This window comes from Apiospora aurea, assembly GCF_038362705.1.
Source record: "Apiospora aurea strain CBS 24483 chromosome Unknown utg000010l_segment0_segment0, whole genome shotgun sequence".
In the NCBI taxonomy this organism is placed as follows: domain Eukaryota; kingdom Fungi; phylum Ascomycota; class Sordariomycetes; order Amphisphaeriales; family Apiosporaceae; genus Apiospora; species Apiospora aurea.
This window is the reverse complement of record NW_027117397.1, coordinates 887051-914782: the sequence shown is the minus strand read 5'-3', so window position 1 is coordinate 914782 and position 27732 is coordinate 887051. Positions and strand designations below refer to the sequence as shown.

Sequence of the window (27732 nt, the reverse complement as noted above, 5' to 3'; positions counted from 1 at the left end):
TCCGCCGTTGTCTCCATTCCGATATTCCACATGCGGCAAGTGCGATCAGAGCGTCGAAGTTGCAGATCGCGCCACTCAGTCCGGCACGTTGGGCACGCAACTGAGCAAATACGATGCAGTCTCACGCATCTGGAGCAAAACGTGTGTCCTTCCGAAGGTTAGCCCAGTCCAACATGAGACCATTTCACTTACCACATGGCAACCTATCCGGAACCTTCATCCACTGCCAACATATCTCACAAGTCCCGAGACGGAATGTCTTGAGGGGTCTTTGTGGCCCATAGAACAGATCGTGAGAGGCCTGCGGACAATGGTACATTTGACACGCGGAGCAAAGCACCTGTCGCTCGTCAGCGCAGTTCAATGTGGGAGAACAAGACGTACACATCGGCAACGCTCCAAAACATAGCAGAACCCGGCCGTCTCAGCATGGCTCGAGATAACGGTGCGGCAGTGGCGACAGTTAAGTACGTCGACTGTGAGATCGACCACAGCAATCGCACCGTTAATCATTGGAGTCGAGCTCTGAGCCTCGGTATGTCGATGATGATACCTGGCGTAGGGGCGAGTGGCAGTGGGAACCTGGCTTGTTGAGTGTCGAACCTGTGGTGATTGACGCAATGCCCGCTCTATGCACTTCGATGAGGATAGACTACTGGGACTGAGGAGGTAGACGAAGTAGGGTGCGAAAGAAGATACAAGGGGCGGAAGCGAAGTATTTGGGGCTAATGTGAGGGACTACGGACGCTTCTGGTTTCTATGATATAGTAAGTATCGTGAAGAAACTCGCGGGAACGAGTGACTTGCCATGTGAAAGTACCAGCGCCTCTATGGCGTCCATACTTTCCGAGTCTGCTGCTGTTAGCTGGCTTTCACCCTGTTGGGTGGCGGCGCCGTCAGCAACTCTCTCTAACCCTAGAACCACATCTATCCTACCGTAGCTTATGCATCGTACCTTCATGGGCCAGAAAAGCCTACTCACAGAGCTGGGAGCAAGATTTGTTTGACCGGGCTACGAAGAAGCACTTTCCGCTAGCGTCGCAAAATCCAACTCGTTATTGACAGACTGGAGTACCGTATTGTACTATTTCGTCTCACAACGCCACTGCGATGTTTCCAGACTTCACAGAACGGTTCGTGTCGCATGTGGCCTTTACCTCAGGCGACAGTTGCAGCGCCAGCTGTATCTAAATGGCACTTAGTCCCAGCCAGCTCCCATCCGTGCAACGTATATAAGCTCCATGGTGCAAAGTCCAAAGAAATGACGCCTGACGGCAATCATGTCTCTCAAGCGCATGCCAGACTTCTGCCGTGACCGCAACCTTGTGACGGTCCGGGCAAGGCCCCCGCTCTATATCGGCCAAACTGCGCATACCCACTATCGCCACCTAGGCACCAACGGCAGCGGTTGGCTTGGAATGCACCGGTCGGGTAGCGGGCACGTCGTTCAAGTCCGACAGACCCCCAGTTCATGGTCTCGGAGCTGGGGGTCCTCTCCAAGATCAGCCATCCCAGTATCGCACAACTCCTAGGGATTTACTGCAGCGGTCGTACTACATCGGTGGTCCATGAACACTTAGATTTGGACCTCTTTGCCATCGCACCACTGCAATCCGAGGTAGAGGTTGCGACTGTTATGATGCAGGTATGTGTGCTGGGGTTGAGCGAGATTTCTAGATACTGACTGGCGGCAATAGATCGTATCCGCCATCAGGTACCTTTTGTCCCTGCCTACGGACGCCCGCGCAGCGGATGTACGTGTTGCGTCTAATGGGACGGTGAAAATAAGTAACAGACCAGTATAAACACATCGATGAGTTGATCTAATGATGGAACAATAGCCCTCGACCTGAGTGGAAGACTATCGACAGACATCAGTCGCCGACGAGAAATGCATCGGTTTATGGTCTCGTATGTAGAACAGATCATGACGGGTTTAGTTCGCAAGGGGTTTTACTGGTCCTACGACGCTGCGGATTTCCTGGACATGCTATACTCCGGACAGCTGCCGCCGATGATTGTAAGAGACCACAGCATGCCATGTGAACGTCGCCGACTGACGTCTCAAAGCATCCCTTCTTCCACAAGTCAAAGTCTTCTGCTTGCTTGCAGGGTGTTGTTCGCACAGCTGCGCGCGAAGCACTGGTAAGGTTGGAGTGTATTCGGTACGAAGGAGACAGGCATGGTCTTCGCAGAGGTGTGGCAGTCAAGAGAGGTGCCGGAGGTGGAAGAGGGAATGCAACATCACTGCTAGAGTCATCGGACAATGATGGGACTACAGTTCTGCACGCAAAGGCCCACCAGACTGCCTGATCTGTGTGGAGAGATGCGGTCCTGGCAGCGAAGTATCTCGAGGGCATGTTTAGCTGCGGAAGGCTGGATGGGGGTTGCTTGCGGTATAATCATAGGTGACGTCGTTGGGCTGGAGTTGAATGCCTAGTGTAGCTCGGATAGGGGTAATTGTACACAGTGGCGAGAGAGTAGGCCTCGATGACAAAAGTGCCAATGACGACTACCGTAAGCCAGACACGAGCTCAGGTATATAAATGACTGGACTTCTCCGCTAGATGCTACATAACTCTATCTCGTATACAACATAAAAAAAGACCCTAGCACTCCGTACGCTCCCAGTCATCTACATCATCTTCCAATGACGGTCACTGTTCAGCGTGGTCCCGCTAGATGGCGTCTACCACGCCAACCATGTCTATCCCTCATAGTAATTCTCTCCAATTATTACCCCATTTTCAAGAGCCTAATGGGTGCACTTGACACCAAGTCACTCGTATCTTTATGCCAAACTTGCAGGGGGCTGCGATCCCAAGTGCAATCCTGCGAATGGAACATCAACAATAAACTGATACCCTTCGTTGATGACCCTCAGGCCTTCCGCAGCATCCTCGGAGCAAGCGAGGCCTTGATCTACGGCGACTTTCCTACCGAGTTCTTCTCTCGGACGACGTCGAAAACATTGGCAATTATGGCAAAGGCTACTAAGGCGGATCCGGTCCAGGCGTACCTTGGAACACAAGGATACGAACTGGCTGGGGAAGAGCGAGTCCGGTTAGGGTCGGTTACACGGTTCCGGCGTGGCGAGTTGTTCATCATATTGAGGAAAACACGACTCATACCCATCCAAGCTATTCTCAGTCGCACGCCGACCACGCAAGCGATGAACTTCATCGCCTGGAACAAAGCTTACTCGGTGTTCCCCAAGACGACCTTTCTCGACCACGAGGTGCTTCCTTTGAAAGGGGCGGACAAGGATGTCCGAGCCGAAATTGCAAGGTGTGGTGAATTTGGCTGGTGTTTAGGGGTGACTGCAAGCCCGCACCAGGAACTAAGCCGGACTCATCGACGAATTGGAGACTCCAGAACCTGGAAAATGGACCTGGACACGCTACGCGTGACCCAGCCAGGAATACCAACTGCGGTTCTTGAATATTCAAGTTTTGGAATCCAACAGCCGACGGCCTCGCTTGAGACGACATGGTATCAGCTGGGGGAGAGTTTGAAGTATTCTATCAGTGTGAGGCCCCTCACCTCACAAGTTCTGAAATACCGCTACACATGTTCGCGACAGGAGCCACTCGAGCGCCTACTTCAAACGCTCAAGCGTTATACATTAGCTCAAATGTTATACTTGATGCCGAAAACCAAGTTCGAATCAATAACGTGGGGGACTTCCCCCGCAGAGTTCGATTTGGATGGCTTGAAATTCGACCATCCTCCTGGTTGGAGCTATAAGGATCATATACTCCCAGGCTTGTGGGCAAGTTTAGGATTGGACGGTGACAGTAGCCATGGCAGGCTATAAAATATCCATTGAATTATATACGACGCCGTAGTACCTTGTCCACCCAGGGACCCAAATCGTTTCCACCTGCGTTCGCTGTCCCATAACATGTTTGGTTCGGGCTGCCCCACTGGGTACATACCTTGAACTCCTGCCTTCTTAGACTAAAACACGCGATCAACAGTTTCTAGTGCTGCGTCTTTGCCTTAGTCCGGCCCGTCCACCTCACTCCCAACAACTACAGTAGGTGGTGGATACTGCTTTTCCTAAGTTATTTATTTAGTGGTGGGAGTCAACATATTCGGTGGCCATGTGAGTCGGGGGGAGGGTGCTTCTTACAACGTCGCTTAATGTTAACGGTGACATACCCCTCTGAGATACGAAGAGATACTGTTTGCGCCTGCGGGGCACTGTGATATAGATATAAATTTCTGCTCCATGTTGACGCTGAAGCCGTCGACTGCTTTTCACCCATGTTTTCCAGTTTTTCGTGATGTTCTCGTTGCTTCTGTCCCTTTTTTTACGCGGTGGCGGCACATCAGGGCCCGGATTGTTCCCTGAGAGCTTTTCCATGCGCCCTTGAACAAGTTGTTTGCCATGTGTAGGAGCCATGCTAGTGATAGAGGGAAGGCAAAAAGAACATATTATTGGCGGCGAACAATTCGTTCTTATCTTGAACTAGAACACCTTTGTTCTCACTATTTTGTGACCTTTGTCTTGTTGTGTCCTAGACTAGCCAACAAGACGAACGTGATAGGTAGGTAGAGGGCTTCAAGATTGCATCTAGATCCATAGAGAGTTCAAATAAAGGGCTTTTGCTGCCGAGGTTATTCATGATCAAGCTACATTGCACTTCACTATTGGTGTATGAAACACGGGATTATTTGCTAAATCTGCCTGCGGGAGCAGGAACCGAAGCCGGCCAATAGCGAAAGCTATACTATCGTCGTTCTAGCAATCGGTCTCTCTCGCACTCCCCCTTTCGCACTCCAAATATGGCTTTGACTTTCCAACCCATGATATGACTAGTGCCATTTGCGCTTCCGATATAGTTTAAGCTGGTACCGCAATCTGATGGAGACACCCATTGAACTCTCGTCATCCAAGCCATCTAGACGGGGCGGCACTTCCGGTTTGGGATTCGGTCACTCGTGCCTCGTCAACACGCCTCTTCCAACTCTAAAGCTACTCAGGCAAGGGCCAGTTTCCCATCAGGGCTCTTCGTTCCGCCGACCCAGTTACGTCATCGTTTGATGGCCGCTTGTCTGTCTCGGGGCTGGTTGATTCCTCGCCATATTGGGCCAAGGCCGACACATCTCCCACATCCACATCACACAAGGTAGGCTCGGTCATGCACGCCGGTGTCGACCGGTTGGACACAGTGGATTCAAATATCCTTGACCCCAAAGCGACAAAAGTCCTTCGCTGTGTTTACCCACTGATCGAAATAATGCTGGTACCGAAGGTCAGGTGTTTCATACGGTAGGATGTATACGACATGCAATTTCGCGTTCAGCAGAAGGCCACTATTGTCCCGGCTAGGCTCGGCGTGGCAGCATTCCAGCTTACGCTTGGCGCAATGAACCATGCGTCTCTGCTGTTGGTTGGTTACCTACGGTCGGGAGAGAATAGACTCGGCACGAGTCACGCAAAGGAGGCAACCGGAATGCCGCCAGTGTGCTATGGCCTACCCAACGCTTGCTTACCGATGGGGCCTAATAACTGCAGGCTTTCTCCCAGCGCAGCCGATGTCGGACCAGACAAGTGACGCAGATACCCCGTTCGCAAGATGCAATCAAGTTAGGAAACGAACTGGGCCAACAAAGAGCCAGGCCCGTCATTCTGAATGTGCATAATATACAGATTCTAAACTACCATCCCTACGCCCCTTCCACACGATCTCGTTCCTGGCAGGCCAGATGGTAACGCCGCATGAACTTAGTCCTCGTGTACTTTATTGTTACACTCCGCCTACGAAGTCGTGTGCGCCGCCCGGTGCGATAACTTCCAGGATCATCCTCTTCATTTGCGACAGGCAGCCCATGAGCCTGCGTGTCTGCTGTTGGACGCTAGATGCCGGTCAGGCTTCCGTTTCCCTAGGCCTACGCACTCGTGACTTACAGTTCCTGGTATGTTTTCTTGCGGCCAGAAGACGAACGTCAGACCCGTTCACCAATATCACCATGTCCAGAATACTTACAAGCATTCTATCCTAGTTAGCTGTCAGTCGTTGTCGCTGCTACTTAACGCCGTGAGTCCAGGTTCACTTACTCTCCAATATGACTCCTGAGCTCTGACAGGATCTCATTGAACTTTTGGTTCAACATGTCGAGTTTGTATTCTAGCTCCTTCAGCTGGCCCGCCGTTCTGGACCAATGTTAATGTCCTTGATTGGCTCAAAACGGGGCACGAAGAGCTCACGCCGCCGGAAAACTCGATTGGAGTATGCCTTGGTTTGGGTGGAAACCCGCATGTGGTGGAACATGAGTTGGAGGGAAGGTGTGACCTGGCGGAGTGGTATGTACCGCGGCTCCCCAGAGTGGCAGTAGCTCATACTGATCCGATATTTCGTACTGAGAAGAGAACATGTCGCTCGCTCGAGTGGAATTGCTGGGTGCGGGTGGCATGATCGCGGTGAGCATTGGTTCTTAGAATTGTGTAGATTTTGGTCGTACGTAGCGGTTCGTTGACCACTTATGTGGACTTCTAGACCTATAAGTACTGTGACAACAGGTGCATAGAAGGGGGCCGACACTACCTATGTTGCACGTCACTCGATCCTTCTGAGAGCACTCTGAGCGTGCTGTAGCCAGTGCAAGACACAGAGCAACTGCTAAACTACATACCACCTCTACGGCTGTCCCACAAGCCGAACGACCCATGCTCCAAGGACGTGTTTCCCTACCGATTCGGCATGCCGAGCATGCTTGCACTCATTCCAGTCATGCCATTTTCTGTAACGGTGCTACGTGATGACTGTTGGCTGACGGCTAGTTGGGAGGTGACGGGCCGAACATCTGTGTCAAGAAACGAGCTATACGACGTTAAGCGCAGTTCTACCTGAGCCGCCTACCAATAGCAGTGCCATGTCATGCCAAACCAGGCGCCATACCTAATCTCCAAGCTGAGTTCTCCGCATAATATCTTGAACGTAGACGAGTTTACGCCCGCGCGAGACATGAGCACCACACGAAAATGGTGCAGTGGCCATGCTCTGTCCCGTCCTAGCTCGTTTAGCATCTTTGCCTTCACCAACTACCTCTTGAGGCGCAACAAGGTGGCATTGTACTGGCCAACACCTGCTGCACAGCGTCTTGCCTGGATACTATCGCCAATCGCCAGCTGCCGACCTGCCGCATCGAATTTTGCTCACCTGATCGGATCCTACACCCAATGTGGGAGCTACAATGTGGAGACGTTCATGCGCATTCGTGTGTTCCAATGAACGCCAAGGATGCGGAGAGCTTCCCCGCTCCTAGTTCAGGTATGTGACTGGCACGCCCTGGTGACGCATGCAAGGCGGATCCAGCGTCCAAGGGACACCTAAGCAAGGCCTAGCCCTTGGAACACCAGTACAAGCGAATGCAGAACAAGAAGACTACACCTCTGGAGCTCTCAGAGGCGCCGAATCACGGGCAAAGATACAGGTAAGGGCAAAATATCCAACTGAACTGCTGCAACCCGGCTACGTCTCGAAAAGTCCCGACGCACCGCGTCTCGTCATCACCCCCGTGGTAAAGCACCCTGGGCAAGACCGGATACGAGCCCGCTATGAAGGCCAGACATCACCAGCGACCTACTGATTGTTGCACGTCCTATCCTTGATTTCGCGAACCAACTTCCCAAAACCTTCCCCAAATAAGCGCAATCTCTGCTAGCGCAGCACAAGCGCTGACCCACCATTGGAAATCGCACCACATTCGGTAGGAAGAGGGGGAACCCTAACCCCTCGAACACGCCTTCATTCGGACCAAGCAGGAGTTGGATCGCCGCTCATCCTTGACCAGCAGTTCGCCATAGCCATCCTCGTCAAGCCGCCCGGCGAGCGCTGGCAATCGGCGCGAGGTTCCGTGTCAGGATGAGGACTGGGAGCGCGCAGGCCTGTGAAAGCAGGTTGGAAGAGTTGCGACAGACGTGTCCACCATGGGCCACCACTTCGTCACACTGAAATCGTTTCGATAATGTAGTCCTTTCGATATGACCTCGCTCCATGACCCGTGTCACAACTTTCAGCCATCGGATGGAGTGGATTGACCATGCCGCTGCATCTCGTCTCGGTGATGCATGTTGTTACTGCTCGAATTTCGGTGATTGTCGGTTGCTCGGCATTCCGAAGGGAGGGATGTGTCCCGACAGATTGGGTCACTAGAGAAAGGAACGTAAGGGGGTGCAAGTGGTCTTTATAACAGCAGGACAGGTCCAACAAAATGGGCGGAGCATGGCGCTAGTTCGGGGTCAGCTGGTGCCCGCCCCACCCCATAGGCCAATGGGTGCTCGGCCTGTGCCTGCCAAGCAGTCGAGCTGTTTAGGTCGTAACTGCTTCGGGCATCGTGCCAGTGCGCGGACCGCCTTTTGATTGTCATGTCACCCAATAGACATTGGATTTTGCCAATGATGCACCTGGATGACATGTCGACGTTTTTCCTGCTTTCGTGTTTACCCATAGTCAAGTTGATTGACTGCCACTGTCAGGGCCGTCACACTCGAAGTCGTCTGGAGCGGTCCATCTGGATCTAACGACCTTGGCGGGGTCATACTTGGGAGACTGTAGTCTCTGTAGCGACCGAGCCACCACGAGCAAAAACGCAAGCCGCTTCAAGATTGCTGAACCGTGCCTGACTTGTGCTACTCACTGCTTCGCACCATCTCAGCGTCGGGGTCGTCTCTACCTGCCATGCCATGAATAGCGGGGCCTCCTGGAAGTCTATGTTTACCGTGGCAGCTAGAAGCGACCTAGCATGTCGCGCAGAGCCTGAGGTTGAATCCTCATCCGCTGGCCCGAGGTTGAATTCGTATCCGTTTGGCCAGAAAAGTTGAACGGGAGCCGACAGTCGCATAGATTTGGCAAAGGTCTTTTCCTCTTGCTTGGGCTAGTTCAGTCCTTACGACATACCCAGCGTTCGAGGGCAGCCGAAATGCATCTGGCTGTACTCGTATGTCGTTCTGGAGTAGTACGAGGTCACTGTACGCCGAATCTCTCGTGCTGCTGTTCTGGTCCGTACTTTCCCGTATCTCTGGGTAAAGCACACCCATTTGGCGTCGTTTCCTGACGATAGTACCGAAAGCTACTCTGATATTCCAGGCTTCGTACCTCGAGGTCCAGTAACCAGAAGTGACCAGCACGATACAGTACAGTATCCAACTTGCCATTTATGGGTTGATCATCTTGCGAAGCTACCGATTTCTCGATTAGGAAGTGCTTCTTGGCAGCCGGTCTCACCATGTTGCGTCAAATTCCATGCCGGCGTGGTTATGGTCCCGTATGGGCCCCTCGTAGTTGCCGAAGTGCTTCTATGACTCTGCGGTTTGGGCTAGACCGGTCCTGTTCACGACAGGCAGCCGAAACGCATCTGGTTCTCCCAGGTACTCAAATAGTAGCATGTGCTCATTGTACCCGAAAGCCTCAATGCAGCTCTTCTGGTTCGTACCTACCAGTATCATAGCTCAGCTATCTGCACCTGTTTCTGGCCATGCTACCTGAAGCTACTTCCAGTCCTATTGGGTTCGTACCTCAAGGTACAGTCGTCAAAAGAGGCCGGTGCAGTACTGACGGTGTGACTTATCTGCAGTTCATCTTGCGAAGCTAGACTCTCGATCAGGAAATGCTTTTTCGTAGTCGGTTCAAAGTTATCTCTCCAGCTCTGCGTCGTTAAGCGGCGCTAGGGCAGATGTCGACCTCAGGATGCAGAGCTGCTGATGGCGCCGCCGGTCCAAAGGAGCAAAGCCAGCGGACAGTAGTGCTGATATTGTTTTGTTGGCCGTGGCGCACTTGCTGGCTCACACGAGGCACTTTCAGGTCCCTCCAATTCCCAACGAGTAGTATGCAGAAATGATACTGGGAGGCCCAACTGCCATTCTGGTCCGCCCGACCGTAGTATCCAATTGTACCCTCATCGACGTGGTACGCCGATTCCGAATGAAGCCAGAATCATCCAGTAACATACAGTACTGTCTTTTTGCTGCTTAAGCTTGAAAAGTACGGGCTGGCTTCAGTCCTGAGTTTTGTTGGCCTGATTGTGATGCAGAATCGGACACGTCCTCAAGTGGCACTGAGAGACGGAATGGACGCCGGACAGGCAGCTTTTGATGCATCCTGTCCTGGTGCGCAGGACAGGGCCTGATCAGCGGCGAAGAGAGGGGAGTTTCGGAGCTTGGCATAGTACTCGTTCAGTTTCTTTCATGCGTTCATTGCCGAAAGTCGGAGATATTGTCGGGAGTCAGGCGGCAGGGCCTCGAATCGAGTATGGTGGTCTTGATGGCTCCAAAAAAAAACTTGGAGCTATGAACTTGGAGGCTTATAGAGGGAGTCGGCTGTCGGCGTTGGTCCGGAGCATACAGCGTTCTGAATTCGATATGTCTTCGGATCCCAAGATCAAAGTAAGGAAAAACCACGCGCGATACGCGTCGGGATCCTCGCAGAGGAGTCTCTGATAGTCGATTCTTCGATTAAAAAGCGTCCGGAGGTCTGGTTGTCGCCGTACGAAGTTCGAAGCCCAGTTAATACCGACGCGTCCTCCGTCGCGTAAGCTAAGCAGTCGATTCGCCATATCTTCTAGACCGCTGAGCCGAGGAGGAAACGATCGCGTATCTAGCTCAATAGTATATCGTATAATCGCATCCTCTTCGGAATTAGTTAATCTACAACAATTGGCGGAAATTTCGCGCTTTGGCTGAAGACCGAGCCGTCGGTTACGGAGGGTCGCGTAAGGGACATCGGTTCTTTTGAATCGCTTGAAGCGCTAGAATCATTTGGCTTTCTTTCCAAGTGCCGACCATATTGTGTGGTAGAGGAATTACGGGGAGAAGTAAGTCTGTGTTCAATTGGAGGGAAATGGTAAATTCGCTTGTTGAACACACTTGATGAAACCTCGAGGAAAGTGCATAGCGCAGCGCTGTCTACTCTGAGCCATGAAAGCATACACCATACACCTCTTAATCACCACTCGACCGCAGAAGCCAAGTCAATCACCCTCTCAATCACATCTTCTTACCCTTCATCTTCGTCCACATCCTCGATGCAACGTCGAATCTGTGGCCCGCCCATTCGCCAATACAGTCAAGGTCGCCAAGGCCAGATGGGTCGTCCGTGAACTGTGCCTGAACCAAGAGGGCATGACTGAAGTTGAGATCATTGGCGGCAAGGTCTTCTTGAGCAACGAATTCCTTCATTGTCAGGTTGCGAAGGACGAGACGGTCCGACGAAAGGGGGAAGGAAGCAGGAATGCCAGCCATGATTAGACTGAGGAGTCTCTTGGGCAGTTCAACATCCTCGTGTACCGGCCATTGATGATATGACTAGTGCCATTTGCGCTTCCCATATATCTTGAGCTTGTACCACAATCCGATGGAGACTGCTATCGATCCGCCGAGGGGATTCGTCCCATAAGGCATAGAATAAAACCGAAGACGCATCCTAGAAAAACCCAATCCATCGGTGAGGTAAGACGATCGTTCTGCTTGTCTTCTACTGGCGTGGGCTTTTCGTTGCCGACACGAAACTCAAGCTCGCTGATCCACTCGCTGGCATCCTGGATCTTTGCAATGTATTCCTCCACCAAGTATCTGCAGTCGCAGTCGCAAGTGCAGCCGTAGCTAGGCAGGTCACTAAGTGTTTTTTGGACCATTTCGGCGGACTTCTCGAACTCATAGGCTAGATTACAACAATGTGCGAGCTGATCACCAAGCTCTTTGTGCTCCATAAAATTGAAAGGACGATTTTGTGTAGGCATGGCCGGAAGGAATGGTAACAGGATGATGGTAAAGGCTTTGCTGACGAAGAGAAGGACACAAGAAAGTCCAGGAGGGGGAGACCGGACACATAGCTGGACTTTATACCCGCGAGGCCTTACTTGCCAGTTGACATGGAAGGGCGACGAAGTCGGAAGAGACGAGCCCCTGCAAATTCCACTTCAAGGGCCCCTCCAGTCATGTACGAGGGAGGCCGCCGCGTGTAATGCCTTGTAGGAGGGACAGTTGACCAAAGGATGATAACCTTCTGAGGCTTTTTGGATACGGGGCCGCAAAACGTACTCCTAGCTGCGTTATTGGGAGACATCATCTAGCCACAGCCTCTATAGGCTTTCTACAGCATTGTCGGTCAAGGTTCCTTGCTTTGCAACGAAGAAATTCGTGGCAGCCAACTGTGCTTTTCCAGGACTCGCCGCTACCTATAGCGTAAGTCTCTTCAAGGCCCGGTTTGTCGCTGTGAGAAATAGAGCAAAGCGAATGCGCAGATCAGGAGACAGGTGGACAAGTGGATGGCGATTGAGAAGCCTCCGATTACGTGGTATACACATTCTCAATCATAATGAGTTTAGGCTACTTCTTATGGGCGATGGCATACGGTAGGCGTCAAATGGCATGTAGTCTGTCGTTGAGGCGTGTGTATGCCGCGTCGCTATTCCGTGAAGTAGGTGGCTCTATATTACGGTATACAACAAACAGGATGGCTCTGCAACCTGATAAAACCCTACATGAGGCCAAAGATGAAAACACCATCGCCGTCCATACCGTGACATGTACTTCATTCCCATTGCTGGACGGCTAGGTAGAGTCATCGTGAAAAGGGCAGCCATTGAATTCTCAGTCTCCAAAGCCATCCAAAAGGGCGGCATGCACTTTTGATTTCGGATTTGGTCAGTCGTGTCTCATTCGCACGCCTCTTCCGCCACTAAAGCTACCCAGGTAAGGGCCAATTTTCCACAGGGGCTCTTCGTTTTTCCGTCCCTGTTGCGTCATCGTTTGCTGGCCGCTTCGCCGTCTCGGGGCTGGATGGCTCCTCGCCATATTGGGCCAAAATCGACACATCAGCCACATCGCACACGGTAGACTCGGTCATGCATGCCGGTGTCGACCGGTTCGACTCGAGTATTGGGGATAGCGGCTGGGGCAGGCAGACTGTAGGTGACTGGAGAAGCGGACTATAACCGCACTGTTCACTCTCGAGAGCACTGATGAGATCCGCCTGGGTTTTCAACACCTGCTCCTGGCGATCACGAGATGCCTGCATCTCACTAATTTGCTCCAACAGCGCTGCTACCTTGATTTGCAGCTGAACGTTCTCCGCGCCTAGTCCCTGGACCTGGACCTGGACATTGTAGAGGTGGACTGCGAACTCGTGCATAGCTGCACTGAACACACCAAACGGCACCAGGTGTGCCGTTTCTCGAGTGATCTGACTAGATGCCATGATTCTTTTTTATTTTAACTGTTACCTTGTGCATGAGCAGGGCGTATGTTTGTGTGTGGGTGTGTGTATTAATATGACCATAACGAAGGCCTTTTCCGGCCGTTTATGCTATACAGTACTTTAGCGTAGTTGGATCCAAGTGGAAGCAGAACTCAAAGTCTTGCTAATTACTGTAGGCTTGTATTGTGGCCCTGTGTACACATGTTCCATAACTACTGGGATGCTCCAAAAAGCACCATCATCAGAGACTGTATCATGATCTTAAGCCAGCCGTCCAGCAACATACTCGCTTTCTGCCGCATCGGCTGCCAGTATAGGCAATTCTCTCAGCTTGGCTAGCGGACCTCATTCCGGCCCTTGTGACTTAGCCTGCTAAAGTTAGCAGTCGCTCGAGGACATCGTACACTGGATTCGCCAAGCATCCAGAGATGGTCCTCTCTTACCTGCAGGCCCATTCCCGCTCATATTGGCCTCCGGAGCCGTTCATGGAGGAGCTGGAGTAGCCCCTTCCTGTGGTCTTTCGTTGACCGTCGATATATTTATGTAAAGGCCGTCGGCTCGCAGGTGTCTTAGAGATTCTTAGGCACAGCACCAACCAGCACAGAATCGATGGGAAACTTCTCAAGCTGCCTCGTGCTTAGACCGCGCGTTACTACAGACAAAAATACGCAGAAAGAAGCTATTACAAGTCCATGCCAACAAATCAGAACTCGCGTCGGCCCAGACGAGAACACTCGCGGGAACCCCGCACCCGCATGGTGTACCCTCACCATCGACACAGCTCGATTCTGTATGTCCTCGTAGATATTGGAGGTAAAGGCGACTATCTACTCAAAAAGAGAAGAAATGAATCTCGAGCTGTTCATTCCCGCTCACATTATGATGGCTGCCACCAAAATATGCAATTGTATGGTGGGACAAAGAAGGCGGACACCACTCGGGAAGAAATCGAGGAACAACTGCTTCGAAACCTAGCAGTCGCAAGACACAATGCCGAGATAGCATCCCGCCCAGCACTTCCGCGTCCACGTCGTGTGCACTTTGGCTCGGTCACCAACATTTTTTGAAGAGTTGGTCTGTAGTGATGCACCAATACAAGCGGACGTCATTATAGGCTATCTCAAGCAGGAAGAATGAGTGACGGCTCCATCTGCTGGCTTGGGATTATTATGTGATCTATAAGTGTAGAAGCCTACTTCCACTTTATGTAAGGAAAGGTATGCTTATTGGATAACTAGCGGCGGATAAGGGGGTGGTTATGCTCACTAGCCAGTGCACCATCATAATAGTGGTGCGACCTGGATTTCGGCGAGTTGTATCACTGAAATTCTAAACACAGTCTTGGAGCTGCCACAGGGTTGCCCGGTCTCAAGATACTTTTACCTTGCATGCCTGCCTTGTCGCCGTACGAGTAGCAGTGCACTGACCTTCTCCAACAAGTGGTTGGATCCTCCGAAGAAAGTCTTCCAATTCCCAAGCTGGGCTCTCCGCAGAATATTTACAACGGGAACAGCAGCCCAAGGCCATAGATGATGATACTATCCTGAATCCCTGAGCCTCCGACCATTCTAGGCAACCAGCAACACCCTGTATCAGCCGTAGCTCAAGTCCCATAAGAACAAAGATTAGATTGTTGCTTTCAGTTTCCGTCACCCTTCCATCTCGTCCTCTTCCACAAGCCTTCCCAGTATAATGCTCTGCATGAGTGTCTCGTCTGTGAGTATGCTGGTTCCATGCAATGGGTAATTGTAATTTATGCTCGACCTGCTTTTTTTCCGCACTGGCGCCTTGGCCTGGGGTATAGATAAAATCAAACGTATGGCCGCTGCCTTCCGTTTCTGTCATGGCCTCTTCAATACTCTTTGCACGGACTAGAGTTGCCCCTAACATCTGCAGGAGTACGAAATATGGCGTATGCTTCCTCTGTTTGCCTTTTTGGGGGACGGTAAGAATACACATGTTCCGCAGAAACGCTGGCTTTTCTCCCAAGGTTTCAGGGAAGCGTTTTGCTACTGGCTTCGTAGATAGGTATGTGGCGAGAGCATATCGCATCACCAAGTACTCTGCTGGAGCCAGCACAAAGCACATATGAAAACCAGTCCACAACCGTTCCTCTAGAAACGCAGGTCGAGATCCACTTCGCAGACAAGCAAGGCAACCCTAATGCAAGGGCCTGCATGTACTTGGCCCTGCGAGAGTGGCCGTCGGAAATCAGTGCCGTAAAACCAGCTGCATGGAAATCGGATTTTAATGCTAGACTCCTTGCTTCAGTAGACGAAGATAGCTTCTGTGGCAAACCAAAACACGCGGACTCAAATAATTCATCGAACCCAGTTACGAGTATCTTACCACTCGCTCGTTGGATAACGGACTCGGTGAATCGCTTTTCGGCTTCGTCATGAGAGCTGAAGGATAGAGCAAAGACCATGCCTTGAAAAGAGGTCTGAAGAGGCAAAGGCACCTGCACGAGGACTTTTGGTAGGTTGGGCCGACCTCAAACTGCGCGTTCGCTCGTCGGTCAACTCACGGGAAGATGTAGAGCTACGCTGTGTCCTTGTATCAGTTGCCTTTCCCGTGCCGTCACCCGCAGGCAACAGGTTGTCCTCCACCTTGGCCATCGGGTCTTGATCCTCTATTTGTTGGTGCTTCCTATGCCTTGATGCGGCTCTCATCGAGTCGACGGTTGGGATCTGACGTCTGGCTGTCGGCGACTCGCCAATAGGAGCTGTCCCATAGATCCTCGCTTTGCTCCTGCTACTATCATCCGTGCTAGGGAGTGCGACAGGAGTTCCTGTTGGTGGGTCTGTATGACTGGAAGTATTGTGGATATCGGTTTGGAGCGTCTGATCTTCGCCCGCTGATCGGCCATTAGTATTCCCACTTTCGCTCTTGCTCAGGCTGTCCTGAGCAATCCCAGACGCCCCTATCTTCTTGTCATTGACCCCAGCTTTGGCATAGGCTCGCTCTTGGAGTTTACTTCCCCAATTTTGTATGCTGGCCTTTGCGCAATTGGCCGGTGCCTTAGTAGACTTTTGGCTTCTGACAGTGGGCCGAGGAAGTCTGATGCGTCGCAATGATGCAGCGGCTTGTTGCTGTCTGCGCTTCGCTAGACGACGATACCGGAAGGTGTTTATCCAATCTGAGTCTGAATCCGAGCCCTGGGATACATTCTCTACAACGCTTGCCCGGGGATCATGAGCGGCTTCAGCAGAGTGTACGCTTCGTGAGTGGCAGCGCTTGGTAACTGGCTTTGGCGACACTCGCAAACTTTCAGACCCGCAGTTTTATTGCACCTGTGTCATAGGAAGCATAGGATCTTCGTGGTTATTCTCCAAATCAAGTCGTATCTCGATAGCTTCGTCCACTTCGCCCGAAGAAGTACGAACCCCATCATGCAAATGGAACGGTTCTAGGTTGAAGTTAACAGCTCCTGTCTCGCCTTGGCCGAAACTTCCGTCGTCAGGCTCGATTCTGGTATAAGAGGTTTGCGACTCGTATTGCTTCCTGGTGACTTTCGCTGGGGATCTTTTCGTAAGTTTCTCCAACTGCGCAATCAGTCGTTTAGTTCCTTCCTCATCAACCCCAATAATTCCAGACTTGGGGATAGGCAGTACAAAGCTTACACCATAGGCTTTGCGATATTGATGAAATATCGGTTGACTATCCTGTGTTCCCAGCTCCATGTTGGCCGTGCTCTCAAGTTCGTTATTACCGAACGCGCGTGGGAGCGTTACCAGTACACTCAACCCGGAAAGGTTGACTAAAGCTTCGAGCTGCCGTATTTATATTGGGCTAGACCTAAGGGACACGCTGACAGCTAGCTTGGTTGATGCATGTTGGTCATGATTCTGGGGAGGCAAATTGATTCATGGATACATTGATAGATAAGAAATCGTACCTGCCTTGCTGCGGCCGTGGCGACTCTGGTAGATCCAATCGCACCAGGCCAGCATAACGAATGCTGTCGATATGGTCGCAGCAATGGCACCTCTTCCATTGATGCACCTGAATGAGGTGGTTATTAAGACTGCTGCTGTCCAATAGCTGACTGCAGTTGTCTTCTTTGCATGGCTGCCACGAGTGCTCACTCGTAAGGTGTTCAGTGTCGCCAGTGCATGTGCTCTCACACCGTTGCAGCTCATGGTGGCACCATACGTGCTCCCATAGGCATGATGGATCTAGAAGGAGCTCGCAAGCCGGACATTTGCAATAATAATGATATGTATCAAGATCACCGTCGAGGTCGGAGCACCATATGTCACGGAGCGGGCATGGGCTGGGATGCTGAGTTGGTCGTTTGAGGTGATGATGGGTGTAGACGTGGTATCCAACCTTTTCTCCGCCGCATTCGTCACAAGGATTTAACCCGTGCTCGAGCTCCAAGTGGTGCCACACATCCGGTATCGGACGGCTCGAAGCCTCACAGCAGACGGGGCACGTATGAGTAATCGTATGATTCGAAAGCTCTTCTCGCGTTAGTCGCTTCCCACAGCAGTCGTAACTAACAAGATGGTGTCTCTCCAAGTAGTGCTCTTCTCGGTCTTCCGCGGTCAACTCGCAACCGCACACGGAACATCTGTTATGCTCGTCGAAATGGACGTCTACGCGGGCACTCCGTAGGACCATATGACACTGGCGGCATGTCGAGGAAAGACCCAACAGAGGGTCCTGAACTTTCCATGGGTAAATGAGCTGAGTGGAATCGAGCCCCTGGAAGCTGACGGGAAAATGTTGGAACTATCGTGCTGCTTGTAAAAGGGTTTGAAGCGTCTGATCTTCAATTAGACCAAGAAGGAAGTCTTTGGACACGTTCAAATGGGTCTGTGTGGGCCACCGAAAATCTGTCTTGGCGATTTTATCCGGATGGCGCATGAGATCGAGCTGCTTCCACCTTTTCGTAACTGAGGACGTCTGTACGGAAGACAAGATCATGGAGTGATATGCCTAATGCATTAAATGGACTGTATAAGAACTGGCTGCAATTATCTAAAAGCGACATTGCAGCCAGGATACGATACCAAAGAAGAAAAGACGAGATCAGAAGGACATGAAGGGTGGGAATGAATACTAAGCGACCGATGCACCAAGGTTACCGCTCAGGATTACCTCTATCCTTAGTGCCCGTGCACGATGGATGCCTGGATCTTCAGTAACCCAAGTGTGGGGGGCTCTATGGGTCTAGGTGGGGACCTATTAGTGGCCAACGGCGTGCGGCGGGAAACAAAGGCGATGACCACTTTCGCGACCGTGGTTCTCGTTCTATTTGTCATTCGTACTTCCAACACGACATATACATGGGAGAGCAAGAAATATTGTCTCTTTCTGGTGAGTTGATCTTCAACGAGAGTGATTTAATAGGACGTCTCTGTAACAGACGCAGATGATGTTGTCGAATAAGAGCTATGTTCTAGTCGTTCACCTCAGGAACGCATCATCAGGCAGCGCTTGTGACGTGTAAACTTCAGATCTCCACAGTCAATCAGAGTATATCTCCGGCCATGCTATGGAAAACTCGGTTGTTTCATGCGATCCATTATATGTAACGAACGCTATCCGGGGTCCAATAGAAACCAAGGTAGAACGTACAAGGGTTTATATTAGCGATACGAGAGGGTATTTAGATGTATAGTAAAAGAGATTTTGCTAATATAATGAGTAATATCCGTGACGTATGTAGTAAGTGATCGTAAGACTGGAAGGTATTTATAATAGAGTTATTAAAGCGATATGCCTTATTAATAGTTTAATATTGATGATTAGATTAATTACTGAAGTAGAGAGTATCTATATAGGATATATAGGAAACGTCCATAGTTATATATCTAATCCCTCCTTCGCTAATCCTGTTAGTTCAGTACTGCTTAGTGTTGCTTAGTGCATTCCTCCTGAGCATTCTTGAGCAACTCAATAGGCCCCCACCGAGCAGTCATTACGTCACGTGTTTCTTCTCGGGCCGGCGTTCGTTCTAGGACAATCACTGTTCTGGGATGATGCCGGCCCAGGGACAGCGCCCGTCCTGGGACGGCACTTGTCCTGGGACGGATGTGTTCCTGGAAAAGGTGATTCCTCAGGGCTGTCAGCTCATGGGCAGCTCGCGGGGTTCTCGTCATTAAGTGGGTCTGTAAGCGCTGACCCTGCGGGTAGCTCCTTGGTCACCCCGGGTTATTGTTTGGGCTGGTTCCGAGAGTGGGGCTGGCCGCCTGACTAGGTTGGGTTGTAATATAATATCGATTTAACCGTATATAGGCCGAATCAGTCGATTTACTCGATTATAATACCGGTCGACATGCTCGATTTAGCCGATTTAACTGATTTTAACGTTGTTGCTAACCCTTATATATACTAATATATGTGTGGCCTCGATTCGATCAATTAATAATAATGTTACGACCCGACCCGACCATGCGGCCAGCCCTACTTTCGGAGAAAGCCTAGAATAATAATCCGAGGATGACCAAGGCGTGTTGCTGCAAAGCCGATAGCAGGAATCTTCCAGATGTCCATGGTCTTAAAGGTACGCATGATGACTGCACCTTCCCCCATCTAATTTGATGGATAACGGCAACGCTGGATGGATTTCTAACTGCCTCTCGCGCGTAGGACGTTGCACTGGATCAAATGACATTCTCAGATTTGACTGCAGTTGTAGAGCCCAAGGTTCAGGGCACATGGAATTTGCACGAAGTTTCGCTGCCTCTGAACCTGGGCTTCTTATTTATGGCATCGTCTTTTTGTGGGCTGTGTGGAAACATCGGCCAAGCTAGCTACGCCGCCGCCAACACGTTCCTCGGCGCCTTTGTCCAATACCGGCAGCGGAACCGGCTGGCCGCCTCCGTGTTCGACGTGGGCGTCATGGCTGACGCCGGCGACGTAGCCCGGACCTCGGGGCTCCTGGACCGGCTGGAGAGGACCGGCCCGCGCCCCACGCGCCTAAGCGAGTTCCTTGACACCATCCTCCTGGCCAAACAGAGGTCTTTCGGCGAGCCGCATCCGTCACTGTCCCCAACGATACTACAGAACCACCATGCCTGGGAGAACCTTAGTCATATTGCGCAGGGTATGATCACGACAACGCCCATAAACTCTGCCGATAACAGGTTTCTATGGAGGCGCGACGCCCGGCTCGGAATTTACTACAACCTCGACCGGTCCCGCCAGGCGTCGGCGGACAGCAGTGCGTCGGGCAAGCCGAGCCTCAAGGCCTTGTTAGCGGCGGGCGAGGCGTCGGACAAGGATACGGCTGCGGTAGTCGCCGAGTACATCGCCAAGCTCATGATCAAAAACGTCAGCGAGGTGGCCCTCGACCGACCCTTAGAAAACCTCAGTATGGATTCCCTGGTGGCCATCGAGCTGAAGGGCTGGATCTGCCATGAGGCCGGCGTCGAGATTAGTGTCATCTCGATCGTGCAGTGCCCTTCTTTAATGCACACGGGGGAAGAGATTCGTCAGGCAATGGCTTGCGATGCTGCTTAAAATAACTTGCTGTCGTATTCGTGGTCAGGGAATTATAATTCGGTGTCATAAAACATACTTATCGTTTCAGGTATTATAAACGTTCGAATCTGAAGCTCCACGTCTCTGAAGAGCGGATAATACTGAGTCGCCTTCTTCAGATACCGATATTTCTCGCAGAAAAAAATCACTTGCTACTCCCCTAGTCTCAGAGTCTGTATACAGGAGCCCCATCTTGATGGCTCGTAGATATGGTCCACAATCGACCTTCCTAACGCTATATACTCTCGACTCCACTTCACATACTTGCTTCGCTATGCAGAGGCACTGTGCAGTTGTGTATTGGATGCCAGGGGTCAGCCTTCCTGTCAGGGTGTAGGTAGCATGGAGGCACCCGGGTGGTAGGTAGAGGGCAACCTTCTCTGTTGTGATGCAGAATTCCCCTCCTTCCAGCCTGTTTGCCATATGAACGAAATTGTTCATGATGTGTCGAGATTGCAAGAAAAGCCGAACATTGGCGTCTGTTGGAGGGTATAGCGCCCAAAGTTTGATACAATTCCCAAATGAAGTTGTAATATCGTGGCTGAGTGGATCTAAAAGGTGTCTCAGCAGTAAATAGGGGCGAATAGGTCTGCAGACGAACCTATATGTAGCTCTATCAACACAAACTTGGGTATGATATTGGTAGTTGTGAGTCGATCCTCATCAAAGTACAGCGGTGCGGCCAGACTTTCTGGTATTTGCATTTTAGCAAGGGAGCTGTTCATGTGGGTCGCGTAGGATGCTGTCACTGCGTCTGGCGAACTCAGCTGAGCCAGCACTCTTACGAAGGGTGCATTATCAAGAGGCCTCCGAGGATCACTGCGTTGGTAAACCTTTGTGGACTCCTTGCTGAAATCATGAAGCAGATCATTCAGATAGTCTTCGTAGGAAGGCTTGTTCTTCCAGCATTCAGCTTCAGGGATCATTGTCGGTGGAGATAACCCAAGCTCCACCCAGTGGACGGTGTCTCTGTTTGAGGCAAGCGTCGATATACCCTTCGTATGCTCGATCTCGGATCTGAAAGCAGCCGCTATGTGTGCTAGCGGACCGTTTGAGGTGTGTAGGAAGGCTTGTAACAAATTGTCAACTGATTCTCCGTTGGGCTGCGTACACCTCTTCAGCTCGGCGGCTCGATGGGTTTGAGATTTAACGTGTTTAGACCAGCTACTGCGGGAGATCGATACGTTGCATGTACTACAAAATTTCTTTTGTTGACCGCCGTGTCTATGTCGGTGCCGCGCCAAATTGCTTTTCCCTATCTGGGCATGACAAACTGGACACTCCGTGGTCTGCATTGTGAGGGTCGAAGAACATGAAGAGGGTCCGGTTTGACATGGCTGACGTCCTCGATCGCGCTCCGGATCTGTATGCAACGCAGTCGTAGATGCTTATCAATGTCCGATGGCTACGGTAATGGCAAGTACTGGAGGAGGGCACACGCGTAGAGCATATACTGGTGTCACACGAGAGCTGCTCACAACGTATTTGTGACGTTGACGGCCGGTATGGACGTTTTCACTTATCAGAGTCTAAGCAGCCGTGCTACTTCGGACTATGCGAATTTATCTGATGGAGCCTCTTGGATGCGATGCCTATTTCCTCGTATATACTGCGTAATGTCGGATGATTTGCTAATCTGTGGTGGCGGCCGACCCTACCTCTTAGTTGCGCCGAGCCCAGCAGCCGCAGGATTGCATGGAAGGCCTCTCGGCTATCAATTCTTATAGGTTGTCGGAAGGAAGATCGAGGTTAGAATTTGCCACCGGAGTCAGGTCCGGGACGGAATGTAAGGATAAAGCCATTGGAGTAGATGCATCCTCGCCGCTTTTACGTGTTGTTTGCATGCATGGCAGTCCCAATGGATTACAGCAAATAGCACGGGGCACCAATCAGCCTGCATGTCGCCCTTCCTCTCACTCCAGCGCAGCTACCCAGCCTGGTTATTCAAGCCCGCACAGCGGAGCTACAGACTCGTATGCAAGTCTCTCGGCGGCAGCGAGCTAGCAAGAATCTGCAAGGTAACTGAACGCCGGCACAGTTTGCTATCATACATACTGACTCCTTGGCCATGTGTTGGCAGCTTCGACCTTTTCTATGTATTTCATTCCCCCTCATTATTAGAGCCAATGAAATAGAATAGGGTGTCGGTTACGACTGATTCACTTTTGCCTAGTAGTCACTTGTTCATGACCTGGTGTTCAATTTATCTTGGATTATGGGTGGAAATGTACAGGACAATACCGCGAATGGCGTCATTATACACTCCGGCGGTAGATGCCTTCACGAATACATAAGCGGTTATGCCCATACAACTGTGGTGCAGCCAATATTTGTTCACTTTAACAGTAGGGTTGCTATGCTGGAGATGGCCACTGTGACAACTCAGGAGAATGGCAGCTCTCCATAGTCACTCTTCTTGCTCAGCCGGGTTGGAGCAAGAAGGTTCCGGTACAATAGGCGTGACCTCGGTTTAGAGAAATTGATGAAAACCCCATCACGTGAGATCCCATCATATGGGCACGTGATGCTTGTAGGTGGGCGCATGCCTCTGCCCTTCGTACGGGACACTACCGAGCGAGTGGGTATACGCCCTTCTTACGTTTTCTGCACTGCCGCTTTTCGGAGTTGCCGTTCGGACAGGCCCCCTAGCCTTGGATCTCATTCAATTCGCTAGGAATTCCGTCAGCGCCAGCGCAGCAGATGGCCTGTGGACTCGATTGTTCTAATTTATGAATTGTACTCTCCTTGTTGTAAATGAGTAAGCCGCCTTCAGGGTTAGATTTGTCATAATGTCTGTCGTAGCTAGATAGCTGCATACGGACAATAAATTGATTCAAAAAATGAAATAAAAATAAAAATAACGACCCTGGACGGTTCAGGTCCATATTGTAATTTGTACACTTTCCCATAGCCGACACCCCCAGCCCGTGGTATGCCGAGATGTCCCCATGGCGACGGGTCCTTCTCTTCCGGTCAGTTTCGTCCGGTTTCAATGGCGCATCAACTTCAGAAGCGGAATCCAACCAATCCAGTACAAGGTGAGGCTAGCCTTGATAGCTGCAACAAGCCAAAGGCAAGGTCCGACCTGGTGCGTTGCTTTGGAGACCCACCCTCCGCAGATGGCCCCCACCAGCGTGAGGACGTACGCGATGGCCCGACGGTTGCGCTTGCCGTTCTTGCTCAGCCCGACTAGGAGCTGCTCGTCGCTCACCAGGTCACACATCAGGGTCGTGATGACGACTGTCGGGACCTCGCTGACTCCCAAGCCGCGGCTGTTGACGATTTGGCCCGCGGCCTGGAAGCTAAGCAGCGCGACGGCCGCGAGCTCAGTGAGGTTGACCTTGTTGGGATCGCCCCGCGACGGGTACGTGCCGTCTATGGCGCCGCTTTCGATGATAGACGCCGCCACGACGACGCAGACGGTCTGGAGGAAAAACGAGGAGAGCAGAGTACGTCGGAGGCGGTGTCCGCCGATGACCCTGTGTAGCCTAGCGAAGGAGACGCAACCAATAGCGAAGCAGCCAAGGGAGCAGAGAGAACGCGCCCAACCGTACGGCTTGTTGTTCTGGCCGGATGTACCAAGTGCGATGAATATGGTGTTGCCTAGGTAGATATCAAGGTCAGACTAAAAATAACCATTTATCAAAAGTCAGTATATTGGACCTACCGGTTTGCATTGAGACGAAGGTGCCATATGCTGAAGAAATTGTTAGCGAGCCACCGTTTGACGTTCTTGGAAAACAACTGTGTTCTCACCATTGTACAGAGTTCCGTCTGTCAGGCCAGTAACGAAACACAACATCAACAAAGGAATGTAGCCTGCGCGAGTATCGACGGGGCTCGAGAAATGCGTGTATAGTTTCCCCTTGGTGGTGAGAGCTCGCTCATGTTCAGAGCCAGAGCCAGAGCCAGAGCTCGGCTGAGCCTCCTCCAGTTTCTCCGGATTCGGCATCATCTCAACGATGGTCAGCGTAGAGTCTGCTTTTCTATAGCTGTTGTTTCTCGTCTAGGCAGCAATTACTCTTTTTCAATTTTTGTTTCCATCGTAAAAAAGAGCAGAAGCGCGCCCGATGAAGAACACGTAATTCCTCGGTTGAAATGGTCCCAATTTTCTACGGACACGGGGAGCCAGACACATGTTTTCCTCTGCGCTCCTCGGCCGTTTTGGATGGATTTCCGATCGGGTTGCCGTTTTGAGAAGTCTCCGGATCTCTAGGACAAAGCAGGCGACAATGGATGCCGACTGTCTTCATGATTTGGAAACAATTTTGCTGCAGATTGGCGATCCACCTCGATGTCGGCCTCGAGCCAGACGCACCCCGGAATGAAAGCCGCAGCAATTGGTGAGTAGTCGAAATGGAGACAACTGAAAAGAATGACAGAATGGATCTATACAGTGTGCGCAAATGTAGCATTGCCAGGAATATTAGTGGTGCCGACATTAGATAACAAGGCGGCACGCACATGTTATGCATATCTAGCTAAATGTGTGTGAGCGAATTTGGGAGGTTGATTGGTCGACAAGTAACATGTCATAAAAGACGAGAGCGATTAGTCAATGCAACGCCAAAATACCAAGCCTTGGCAAGCCCTCGCACGGTCTAGGCCACCCGCTCCTACATATAATAAGCCTTGGTAATCTCCATCCTCGGGCTTGGCAATATACTGTTCAGCTCTTTATCAGTAAAGCACCGTCGCTTTAACTACCGACACCCTCGCAACAAACAAACAATTGCACTCTCGGAAGTTGAGTTTATTAAGTTATGCAGATGACCTGGCGTCGGTCAGGTATGTTAGCACAAGCAACGCAGGTATACCGATACGAGAGATGCGTATAACTTATACTTACAGTTGGACTGGGCGGACGACCTCCACAAGGATTGAATAGGCCGACTTGGCGGGTCTTGGCCGGCTTAGCATTATAGTCATAGTGGATCTATCAACGCTGAAGAAGCTCTATGCGACTCTAAGCCATGCTTGGCTAGCCTGACAGATGCGGTAGGGTTGCATACCACCCCCTCAACGAACCGTCATCAACCAGTCAAAAGTTGCTGTAAGCTGACACTAAGGTCTGTCATGTGATGAGTAAATAGCAGAAGTGCCATTTCTAATACGCGAATACGGGCTGCCTTGTTTTGATATACAACCCAGAATATCATGTTGGCGTTTCCGCTGCCTCGCTAGTAACATCGCGGAGTCTCTTGTAAGGCAAATGGCCAAGACCCCTGATGTCGACGCGACGGAGAGATAGAGAGAGTCCTGGGTGTTGAAAAGGGCCTCGTCTCGAGTCGAGGGGCGGGACTCTCGAAAGGAACAGGAACATGTGCCCTCTCTGTACAACCCTGTTTCTTTCTACATCCTTCTCGCCGATGTGGGTGTAATGCTGAAATTATTCGCTGGCTTTGGTTTAACAAGTCTATACGAAATATGCAGGCGATATCTCTGCCTTCTCCGCAGGACTTGGCTCTTTGCAGACATGAACGAACAGAGATAAGGTAAGAGATGCATGAGTCACATGGAGCCAATGTTTGAGACCTACTAATCTGGATACCTAGCCCAGCATGAATAGGGTTCGTCCGTTGTTTGTGCGACGGAACGGCCCGCTACCAATAGAAACTAGCCGCCGCTGGATGAACTGTCCCAGTAAATTCACTCGGGAACGCTTGGCGAGGTGGAGTTCTGTCTAGATGCTTCTTCTTGTCTAGACGTAATTAAATCCCAACTCTATGTCTTACGCCAAAGTATTTCTCCAGGGGGAGGTACGTGGCTGTTGCCCCTCACGGTGTATGCGAACTAAAGAAATTTGAGTGTGTGCCGTTCTTCAGACGCACTATATTCCCTCTTCCGGTCACTCTCGGTCTTGGCTCAGGGTCAAGCCCCGCCAAGCAATATTACCTGCACGGTGCCGAATATAGAACGCGTGATTTGTGCTCATATTCTTGTGCTTGAACTACATCGTAGTTCGCAGAGAATTGTGCCTTAATTGGGAGCTGATCGACATGCCGAGAGATAGCTGCATCCAGAGCAATAAAGCCAAGCTGTAAGATTCCGTTTTCCTCCTGCGCGCCAAGGCGGGAGCTGAGGACGCCTTCCAAGAACTACCATCCAGGTGCTATTGCTTACAGCGGTTAAGTTCTTATCTTGGCGAGTGATCTTGGCCCGTGTGCAAATGATTAGTCTTGGCCACTATGCAGACAAGCCTTCGCTAAGCGCCCAGGGCTGCTACAAAGGAGCTTTCGATGGCTCTTCGTAGGGGCAATATGCAGAAAGCATATTGTAGCACTATACTCAAGGAAGAATATTCTGATACTGAAGATATTCCGTTTTTAGAGCGGTAGCCCATCTAGCAGGTGCTGACTAGATAGACAGTCTTGGCAAATAAAGTCCTGACGAAACACGCATACTCCGTCTCTCTAACGTGACTGGCCGAGCACATGTAAGGGGAATCGGTGACGAAAGATATCATCCTCTGGTGAAATGCTGATCTCGTCGTCCCCATCTTGGCCGCGTTGTAACCAACAAGCAGACCCACGGGATGCAAGGAAGGCGTCGTGTGGTCATGGTTGCTTCTGCAGCGTTGAGATTGCCTGAAACCGCGTTGTCATTCGCTGCTTTAACACGCCACACCTTCCCGGCTTCCCCCTATCGCAGCAACTCCGGGGTAGTACATGACGTTCTCGGCGATGTGCGTGAACTGAACCCGTCTTCCACACCGGGCTGGTGTGTGTATGGATCGTTCATGATCCCTACGACTGTCAAGAAATGGAATATTACGAGGTGCGAGGTGATACGAATTATTCCGTCTTGGCTCCAGTCAGTGGTATGTACAGTGAGATACTCGAAAGTCTTGGTATGAGGAGGCAAGGCAGGAGATATGGCTGGCTTTGTGAAAGCCCCGAACTTGTACTCAATCGTGATCGAGTCAGATCTTGGGTATAAAGACGGCGGATGATCTGGCCAAACGAAGAAGACGGCTCCATGTATCACATCCACCACAAACTCCAACTTCTTGTTCTAAGCGCATCACTCTGTT

General features: G+C 51.1%; 9 protein-coding genes across 9 annotated transcripts; 2 read left to right on the top strand and 7 right to left on the bottom strand.

Moving 5' to 3' along the window:
• Positions 1-1280: 1280 nt before the first annotated feature.
• PG986_014301 (uncharacterized protein) lies at positions 1281-3441 on the top strand (the record flags this gene model as incomplete). Its single annotated transcript, XM_066850523.1, has 7 exons — positions 1281-1426; positions 1546-1645; positions 1698-1788; positions 1842-2020; positions 2071-2165; positions 2809-3293; positions 3338-3441. The coding sequence occupies 7 exons, from the start codon at positions 1281-1283 to the stop codon at positions 3439-3441; spliced, it is 1200 nt and encodes a 399-aa protein (XP_066692761.1).
• Positions 3442-5756: 2315 nt separating this feature from the next.
• PG986_014300 (uncharacterized protein) lies at positions 5757-6423 on the bottom strand (the record flags this gene model as incomplete). The annotated part of the gene is made up of 4 exons (XM_066850522.1): positions 5757-5865; positions 5997-6008; positions 6068-6163; positions 6218-6423. 4 exons carry the CDS (start codon positions 6421-6423, stop codon positions 5757-5759), a joined length of 423 nt encoding a protein of 140 aa, XP_066692760.1.
• A 4570-nt stretch (positions 6424-10993) lies between these two features.
• Positions 10994-11248, bottom strand: PG986_014299 (uncharacterized protein; the record flags this gene model as incomplete). The annotated part of the gene is made up of 1 exon (XM_066850521.1): positions 10994-11248. The coding sequence occupies one exon, from the start codon at positions 11246-11248 to the stop codon at positions 10994-10996; it is 255 nt and encodes an 84-aa protein (XP_066692759.1).
• Positions 11249-11370: 122 nt separating this feature from the next.
• On the bottom strand, positions 11371-11745 carry PG986_014298 (uncharacterized protein; the record flags this gene model as incomplete). The annotated part of the gene is made up of 1 exon (XM_066850520.1): positions 11371-11745. The coding sequence occupies one exon, from the start codon at positions 11743-11745 to the stop codon at positions 11371-11373; it is 375 nt and encodes a 124-aa protein (XP_066692758.1).
• A 947-nt stretch (positions 11746-12692) lies between these two features.
• PG986_014297 (uncharacterized protein) lies at positions 12693-13139 on the bottom strand (the record flags this gene model as incomplete). Its single annotated transcript, XM_066850519.1, has 1 exon — positions 12693-13139. One exon carries the CDS (start codon positions 13137-13139, stop codon positions 12693-12695), a length of 447 nt encoding a protein of 148 aa, XP_066692757.1.
• Positions 13140-15601: 2462 nt separating this feature from the next.
• On the bottom strand, positions 15602-16888 carry PG986_014296 (uncharacterized protein; the record flags this gene model as incomplete). Its single annotated transcript, XM_066850518.1, has 2 exons — positions 15602-16453; positions 16499-16888. The coding sequence occupies 2 exons, from the start codon at positions 16886-16888 to the stop codon at positions 15602-15604; spliced, it is 1242 nt and encodes a 413-aa protein (XP_066692756.1).
• A 2813-nt stretch (positions 16889-19701) lies between these two features.
• On the top strand, positions 19702-20678 carry PG986_014295 (uncharacterized protein; the record flags this gene model as incomplete). Its single annotated transcript, XM_066850517.1, has 2 exons — positions 19702-19719; positions 19806-20678. The coding sequence occupies 2 exons, from the start codon at positions 19702-19704 to the stop codon at positions 20676-20678; spliced, it is 891 nt and encodes a 296-aa protein (XP_066692755.1).
• A 173-nt stretch (positions 20679-20851) lies between these two features.
• PG986_014294 (uncharacterized protein) lies at positions 20852-21424 on the bottom strand (the record flags this gene model as incomplete). The annotated part of the gene is made up of 3 exons (XM_066850516.1): positions 20852-20962; positions 21075-21250; positions 21301-21424. 3 exons carry the CDS (start codon positions 21422-21424, stop codon positions 20852-20854), a joined length of 411 nt encoding a protein of 136 aa, XP_066692754.1.
• A 2264-nt stretch (positions 21425-23688) lies between these two features.
• On the bottom strand, positions 23689-24651 carry PG986_014293 (uncharacterized protein; the record flags this gene model as incomplete). Its single annotated transcript, XM_066850515.1, has 3 exons — positions 23689-24302; positions 24367-24396; positions 24456-24651. The coding sequence occupies 3 exons, from the start codon at positions 24649-24651 to the stop codon at positions 23689-23691; spliced, it is 840 nt and encodes a 279-aa protein (XP_066692753.1).
• Between the last annotated feature and the right edge of the window lie 3081 nt (positions 24652-27732).